Below are 8,154 nucleotides of genomic sequence, written 5' to 3'. Positions count from 1 at the left end.
ACCAAAATCCCGGGACCGGAGGCATCAAGGGCCTCAATGACGGAAAGAGGCGGCCAAGGGCCCTCCGTGAAGGGACCAAGGGGTAGGACTTTGAAAGCCCACGCGATGGGTAAGGTGGGTCTGTCGGAGACCCGGAGTGGAGTCCAAAGGAGCATCACTATGGGCCTCCGGGCGGACAGAGGAACGGGGAGCGCCATGGGTGCCCCTCAACCAAAGCGCGGGGCTAAAAGGTGGGCCGACCACAGGGCACACTAAGCGCAGGCGCGAAACACACGAGAGGAGATGACACTGCAGTCCCCATGACTGCAGGTTGTCTCCCCATCTCGCAGATCAACTTGCAGCACTGCAAAGCGGCCACGGACCTGCTCCGTTGGCGACTTGCGGCGCAGCACACAGATACACACAAATACACGGATATAGCCCTGATACAAGAACCCTGGTTAATCCAAGGGCAAGTAGGGGGGCTAGATCTGAAACAAGGCTCCATCTTCCATGGAGACCTGGAGACTGGACCCAGGGCATGCGTGTACGCGAAAAGAGGGCTCGGGGCAACGAAACTCGCAGAATTCTGCACAAGAGACCAAGCAGCAGTCCTACTCCCAGCGGGGGTGGGAGGTAGCAGGGCGAACCTGGTGGTTTGCTCGACCTACCAGCCCTATGACTCTGAGGGGCCCCCGCCAACGAGGGAACTCAGAGAGCTGGCGGACTACTGCAAGGTCAAGGGGCTGCAACTAGTGATTGGGTGCGACGCAAATGCACACCATATCGTCTGGGGCAGCAGCAACATAAACAAAAGAGGCGAGGGCATTATTAGAATACCTCGCTACCACGGATCTGGAGATTCTAAACAGAGGCTCTAGTCCAACGTTTGTCACCTCCCGGCGACAGGAGGTGCTTGATATCACGCTGGGCTCCGCAAATGCGGCCCAAGCCATACAAGATTGGCGTGTGGAAGACGAGGCTACACTATCTGACCACAGGCTAATCACTTTCAAGTTAAAGACGAATGCAGAAGTAAGGGCCTCGGAAACATACAGGAACCCCAGAGCCACCTGCTGGCCTCAATACCGTGAGAGCCTAGAGGGAGAGCTCAGGGGGCACTGCGTGATACCGAGGACCACGAAGGGGATCGAGATGGAGGTCGCAAGACTGCAGACCTCGATCATCGGCTCCTACGAAAGATCATGCCCGTTAAAACAAAGAAGAGAAAGCAAAAGGGTTCCCTGGTGGAACAATGAACTGAATAAGCTCAGAGCCAGGGTACGGAAGCTTCTGAACAAGGCGATGAAGGCAAATACCGCAGAAGCCTGGGACGCGTATAAAGAGGCCCAGAAGGCCTACAAAAAAACGATCAGAGTATTTAAAAGAAGGACCTGGAAAAACTTCTGCCAAGAAACTGAGGCCCTACCGCTGGTAGCTAGGCTTCGGAAGGTATTTGTATCCGGGCCTCCACAAAAACCGGAAGGTCTAAAACTTCCAAATGGAGGAGTCACAGGTGACTCCCTGCAGACGTTGAGGCACCTTATGGAGACGCACTTCCCAGGCTCGGAACTGATACCGGAGGAACTGTTCCAGAAGGAACAGGCACCTCTCAGGAACAGCGCACGGGACTGGGAACTGGCCTCAAAGGTGGTAGCGATAGACAGATTAAGATGGGCTATAAACTCATTTAGTAGGTACAAAAGCCCGGGTGTGGACGGGATCTTCCCGGCTCTTCTTTAGGAAGCCGGAGAGGACCTGTCGAGGCAGCTATGTAAGATATACAGAGCATGCCTAGCACTGGGATATGTACCGCTTCAATGGAGAATAGCCAGGGTGGTCTTCCTGCCTAAGCCAGGCAGAAGTGGCTACGATACGGCGAAATCCTTCAGGCCAATCAGCCTAACATCCTTTCTACTAAAAACTTTAGAAAGGCTGGCTGATAGGCACATCAGAGATTATGCATCGGCAGAAAGGCCAATACACGCCTCCCAGCATGCGTACCAGTCGGGCAAATACGTGGAGACGGCGCTCCACCATCTTGTAAGGGAGGTTGAAGAGGCCCTATCCCAGGGGGAGTTCGTCGTGAGTATTTTCATAGACATAGAAGGGGCTTTCGACAGCACATCCTTCGATGTGATGAATGAAGCAGCAAGAAGCTTCGGGATTGACGACAGTATGGTCACCTGGATCGACAATATGCTACGAACCAGGACCATAATAACCTCCTCTGATGGGTCTTCGTTGAGGGCAGGCATCGCAAGGGGTTGCCCTCAGGGAGGAGTCCTGTCTCCCCTGCTGTGGACCCTTGTGGTAGACGGGCTACTCCGCAGGCTCGGCGAGGAAGGTTTTCTGGTGATAGGGTATGCGGATGACATCTGCATATCGGTTAGAAGCAGACACCCGCATTATATAGCGAGAAGACTGCAAGAAGCACTCATACTCGTGCAAAAATGGTGCCTATCCCATAAACTCACGGTAAACCCTACCAAGACGGAGATGGTACCATTCTCGAGGAAAAGGCGCTTTGAATTCAAGGCCCCCTCACTGTTCGGGGTGGAGATTAGCCTATCCACCTCAGCGAAATATCTAGGGGTCACTCTAGATATGAAGCTAAACTGGAAACTCCACATCGGAAAGCAGGCACAAAAGGCAATCGCAACTTACTGGGCCTGCAGGAGGATGTTTGGAACTACGTGGGGACTTAAACCAAGAATGGTCAGGTGGATATACACCGCAATCCTGGTACCCCAAGTAACATATGCCTCTGTTGTATGGTGGACGTCTATGAAGAAACAATGCAACAGGAGGCACCTGGAGAAGATCCACCGCCTAGCATTGCTCGGGATGACTGGGGCCTTCCGCATCACACCGACAATGGCAATGGGGGCACTCATGGACCTGGCACCACCACATATCATGGTGGAAGCAGGAGCCAGGAGCACAGCCATAAGACTATTCTTAGCAGGCAAATGGAAGATAGCGTCAACGGGCCACGCGTCTATCCTTAGGGAATTCAGGGAACCAGGAGGGGCCTTAACTCTAGGGGGAGACGCGTGCGACCAGACATACCATTTTAAAAACAGCTTCCGGGTAAACATCCCATGTAAGGCAGCGTGGGAAGCAAACCGGGAGGAACTCCTCACTCCGGGAGGGCTGATCTGGTATACGGACGGCTCCAAAACCAAGTCGGGTACCGGAGCAGGAATCTGGGGGAGAGGCCCAGGGCAGAGATAGTAATGTCCCTGGACCCGCACGTATCCATCCTTCAAGCGGAAGTGTTTGCCATATGGGCATGTGCCAAGCTGTGCTTGGAACGGAACTATAGGGACAAGCACATCTACATCTGTAGTGACAGTAAGGCTGCGCTTGGATCCATACGTGCTACGATAGTGCGATCCATGCTGGTACAAGACTGCACGGACATGTTGGAACGGCTGGCTAATAACAACAACCGCGTCAACCTGATCTGGGTACCTGGACATGCAGGTATCCCGGGAAACGAGAAGGCGAATATGCTGGCAAGGGAAGGAGCTAGAAGGCCCAGCCCAGACACAGCATACCGCATAGGTGTCGATAGAGGGACGGCAAAGGAGATGGTGAGGGAGTGGGCGTGTACCCAAACCCACCTGACCTGGAGCAGTACTCAAGGAATGAGACACACTAAGGCCATGTTCAAAGGGCCATCGTCAAGGCTAGGCAAGACTGTGAGTCGCCTAGACAGAAACCAATTGCGTTTGCTCGTGGGGCTCATTACTGGGCACTGGTATACGAGGAAACACTTGATGCACCTAGGAATCGGCAGCGAACCAAGGTGCCCCAGATGTGGAGAGGAGGATGAGACTCCTATCCACCTGATATGGCGTTGCAGAGGACTGGAGGCCCTAAGGCGATCATGTTTTGGGGCTGCCATCCTTGACGACGCACGTATAGAGGACATTGGAGTGGGAAGGCTTCTGGGCTTTGCCAAAGAGGCCGGCCTACACAATACACCTCAATCTTAGTACTGCCCACAGGGGCTCGGGCACAATGGTCCCGGGAGGACTGAGTGCCCGGAAACTGCGCAGTAATAATAAATAATGTCAGACTTATCGGAGCGGTATGATAATTCAGTAACAATCTACGCAATTTTAACTATTTGAATTGATTTGACTTGCTTCAGGTTTTATGCTGATTTACGTTTCATGTTGCTCCTCATATTATGTCAGGTGGGTATTTTCCTCTCCTATTATTCGTTACGTTTTGCCTCCACTTCTGTTGGCTGGCGTAGGGTTTTCTGCAAATGGATTAATATTATGATTTACGGTTTAATATTTAATATCATGGTATCTTATGATGTTAATAGTTCTATCTCTTCCTACTATGTTCATTATATTCATCATCATTCATGTTATGGGATATATATTGTTACTTATCTTTATTGTGATTTGCTAACAATAATTAATAATTTATTTATTTATTGCTCACTGCCTTCATTTGATGATTTGATTGTTTCTCCACCATCTTTGCTTATTAAACGAATTTGAGGTCGTGGTTGCGTGAAATCTTCCTGCAAGCAAGTTTAAGCAGTTTCAATAATTTCAAACAATAATTCCAATTATCAGTGTTACATTATGCTCACCATCTATTTCTTCTTTTGCTTTTATTCCCAGCTGATCTTCCCTTCTTTGAAGATTTAGTACTTTTCCCATTAATTGACGTGATAGGAATATATTATGTATCGTATACAATGTCTGACGTTAACGCCATTGATTGACCTGCTCAATTTTATGTTTTATGTTGCTCTTTTCATTTACGTTAACCTGGTTATCTTGGCTATGTGGGCCTCGCAGGAGGGATTCTCAGCTTCTCAGCTTCGCTGGTTTGAGCACTTCATATAAGCTCTCAGTTCTCTTCTTATTATCTGTAATTCTTCTTCCAGTCACTTTGATAGTTTTAATAGATGATTATGAGGAATTCCCTGTCGCACATGCATTTATTTGCTATACTATATAGCGTACCTTTCTGTTGTGGTGATCTTGTTTCTTCATTTTGTGGTAATGCGTGTACTGTGCGTTGCAGCTAAGTTGCCGTCCAATCAAATTCGTTGACCTGTCTCCAGTCACACGTATTATGTTTATTGGCTGAGTCCCTTACATCCACAAATCTATCGCGTGACGAACGTCGCTAAGGACAGACATTGAAACAGAATGAGATGAAGCGATAGCGAGCGACGAGTTGAATGCATTGGCGTAGAGGTAGATTCGGGGTTTGCATTATTAAGAAAACAGGAGAGTTTTTACACTTTCCATAATGTAATTTCCATAAATTTTGCATAATAACAACCGTTGTCAAGAACAAGTATTATAAAAAATCTATTAATATCCCGAAAAAATGGCATGTTTATATAGTTAAGTGTATCTTCCGCAAATATGGAAATATTACGCCTATGCAATCTGGCCGCTCACTTCTCAAGTTACGGGCTCCTGGAAGGGATTAGGTGGAGCGAACGCACAGTCCCCTTGCCCCTCTGTCGGTTCAGTTTGTAGGTGCTCGGCAACTTAGCTGCAACGCACAGTACCCACTTCGCATGAGAATCTGCTGTCTATGGTATACTTTATACTATACCTTTTACTTTTGACAATATTGGCATTCTGTGTTTTACTTCTTCTGGCATTGCTATCTGCTATTATCTGACATCTTTGCAACTTTACTTTACCTTTTACATCCTTGGTTCATTTTCATTTCAGTTTTATAGTTTGTTTGAATTTTATTTGAACAGTGTGTTCAAATTGTGTGCTAGGGTTAAATATTAAATACTCTTTACTACTATTCCCTGCTGCTTGGTTGCTTGGCTGGATGTTGACGTCTGAGGTTTTGAGCTTTTGTTGGTTAATTGCTTTGCTCTGCTTATGTCGAGTCCACATATGCTCGTCTGTTTACTCGCTTGCCATGCTTCTTATGTTTAGTTCACATGTTCGCATGTTCGCATGTTTATTATTGTTCGTCCTTTTATTTTAACTGTTTCATAAACTGTTCTGTGCATCAGATGCATATTATCCGCTGATTTTTGTTGAATTTTGTGATCTAGTTACGTTCAATCACGTTTAATTATGTTTATGTTTATTATAGCTAATATGTTCATCATTTTATCATTATTTACTGTTTGTTTATCGGTTCTATTCATGGACTTATTGATTTACTGATTCATTCATTCATTCACTCATTCACTTATTATTGTTGCATTTTGGGGTATCCAATGTGCTATGCTTGTCGTGAGCGTTTGTGTGTGTGTGTGGAGTATGTATGGGACAAGTCATCGAGGATTGCAGCCTACGAAGACGTGGCACAGTCAACTGAGGTAAGGACTCGTCCCGGGACCTGGCTGTGTTGAAGAGCAAGCCCTGCTGAAGCAGGTGAACACATGGCGCGACCACCCGTTGAGCAGGAGCTCCGGTTCCTGGTCGTGGCCGAAGAGGAAGCCCTGTCCTGGCAAAATGCTAGGCAGGCGAAGAGGTGGCGCGGTCACGCCGGGAAGGCGCGATCCTGGAGGATGCCCCGGTGCCGATCGTTGCTGAAGAAAAATTCCTGCGTGCACTGCTCAGGTTGAAAATGTCCTACCGCAAGATCGGAGGTGCAACGGCGTGGATCCGCAGATGCCCCATGGTGCCTAGCGCATGGCGTTTTTGCGTGAGGACGGAATAATGCGAAATGCATTGAATTACCAAAACGCCGTTGTGGCTATACGTTGGTATTCTTTATATATCCCAAAGGATGAAAAGGTACTGGCGGCCTCCACAGGGAAGTGGTTTTAGTGGGTAGTACATCCAGCCACAGGACTGTCCCATCTGGACTACCTGCTCAAGGTCGCCCCTTCTGGGCTGAGACCTACTCTTGGGCTAAACCCCACCCTTCGGGGTCGGGTTGCCAGGTTGCCCCCTTCTGGGGTTGCCTTCTTGGGTTTGACCCCACCAAACGGGCGCCAGGCTGCCCCCTCAGGGCGGACATGAGTCCCACACTGCCCGGGCCCCCTCTAGCCAACTAGACGAAAGGGGATCATCCTGCGCGTGCATAAATGCATTTCCTCTTCTATAAAAAAAAAAAAAAGGTTCCACGGACCTGACCAAGTGTACTGGCTGGGCGTGAAGGTAATACCTCGACGTGGCGCGTCCCCAAGTGGCGGATAGGGGAATGCTCGCCATATACTTTTCGGAGTGCATGTAGGGTAGGAGTGAAATAAAATAGCTCCCGCGGACCAAACACCAAGGGAAGGAAAACCCATCAAAACCTCCCCGGTGACTGGGGGATAGAATACAGGCACGGTAACCCCTGCCTGTCGTACAAGGCGACTGAAAGGGGGACGATCGCTGCCGCTGGAATGGCCTCAATGAGGGCTTGGGGCGATGCCGGCGGGGTCCTTGGGCTACGGCCTTTGGACTCTGGAAGGTACTACCATGCCGGTAAGGTCCAGGGCTGAGAAGCGATGAAGGTTGCAGCGGCGTTGTGGAGTTCTCCAGGGGCCAGGCTGCGTGGCAGTCTGGTGCGGGTAGCGAACCCAGGGTGCCCTAGCAATTATACCGTAATCCAGTGGTCACGTTTCGCTGGAACGGGAGGCTTGCCTTAACCAGCCGGCCTGCGAGGATAACAATCTCTTCAAAAATCCGTAGCCCCAAGCTGCGGCACACGGTGAGGAGGGTGCCCCTGGAGTTAGCACCAGGGTTGGCTGGTGGGTGCACCAGTTGCTAGCGACCAACCCCGGGGTACCTGGCGACCCCCCGGGTGTATTTGCCTTACCCAGGTAAGGCGGCTCTGCCTGGGCGGACCTAGGATCCGACCTACTCGTGAGACGAACATGGAGAATTCTACAAACCAAAAACAAAACGCAGGACGGGACGAAACGATGACAAACCAGGCAAGGGAACCTGACACGGTCAGGTCGGCGAGGGATGAGGAGACTGCGCAGCCGGGGCCCAGGAGGGCCGCGGATCCCGCTCGGGCCAGAAGGGCGCGACCCATGTCGGCGGGATCCACGGCTTCTTCTGCTGCCTCTGATAGGGGATTCTGGCGACAGCCTGTTGACAGCGAGGAGGAGTCGGATGGGTCGGTGATCTCGGTGCCGCCCACGATCCCCTGCACCTCGGCTGCGGGAAAGAGGGGACGCCCCCATACATCGGGAGATTACGTGGCCCTTGCCGC

General features: G+C 50.3%; 2 protein-coding genes across 2 annotated transcripts; both read left to right on the top strand.

Annotated features, from left to right (window-relative positions):
- The first annotated feature begins 299 nt into the window (after positions 1-299).
- Positions 300-2,990, top strand: LOC123988074. The gene is made up of 4 exons (XM_046286852.1): positions 300-742; positions 852-1,672; positions 1,910-2,481; positions 2,703-2,990. The coding sequence occupies exons 1-4, from the start codon at positions 300-302 to the stop codon at positions 2,988-2,990; spliced, it is 2,124 nt and encodes a 707-aa protein (XP_046142808.1).
- Positions 2,991-3,218: 228 nt separating this feature from the next.
- LOC114881668 lies at positions 3,219-3,983 on the top strand. Its single transcript, XM_029198510.2, has one exon. It carries the CDS (start codon positions 3,219-3,221, stop codon positions 3,981-3,983), a length of 765 nt encoding a protein of 254 aa, XP_029054343.2.
- The last annotated feature ends 4,171 nt before the right edge of the window (positions 3,984-8,154 follow it).

The sequence above is a fragment of the Osmia bicornis genome, chromosome 8 (assembly GCF_907164935.1).
Source record: "Osmia bicornis bicornis chromosome 8, iOsmBic2.1, whole genome shotgun sequence".
NCBI lineage: Eukaryota > Metazoa > Arthropoda > Insecta > Hymenoptera > Megachilidae > Osmia > Osmia bicornis.
Note: the sequence above shows the minus strand (reverse complement) of the source record. Positions and strands in the feature narration are given on the sequence as shown.

Bases quoted from the DNA above. Each gene is read 5' to 3' on its own strand.
- LOC123988074 (XM_046286852.1), top strand. From the start codon at position 300: ATGACTGCAGGTTGTCTCCCCATCTCGCAGATCAACTTGCAGCACTGC. The intron at 743-851 runs GTGCGACGCAAA...GATTCTAAACAG, and splicing joins GGGCTGCAACTAGTGATTGG to AGGCTCTAGTCCAACGTTTG. The intron at 1,673-1,909 runs GTAGGTACAAAA...TAAAAACTTTAG, and splicing joins ATGGGCTATAAACTCATTTA to AAAGGCTGGCTGATAGGCAC.
- LOC114881668 (XM_029198510.2), top strand. From the start codon at position 3,219: ATGTCCCTGGACCCGCACGTATCCATCCTTCAAGCGGAAGTGTTTGCC.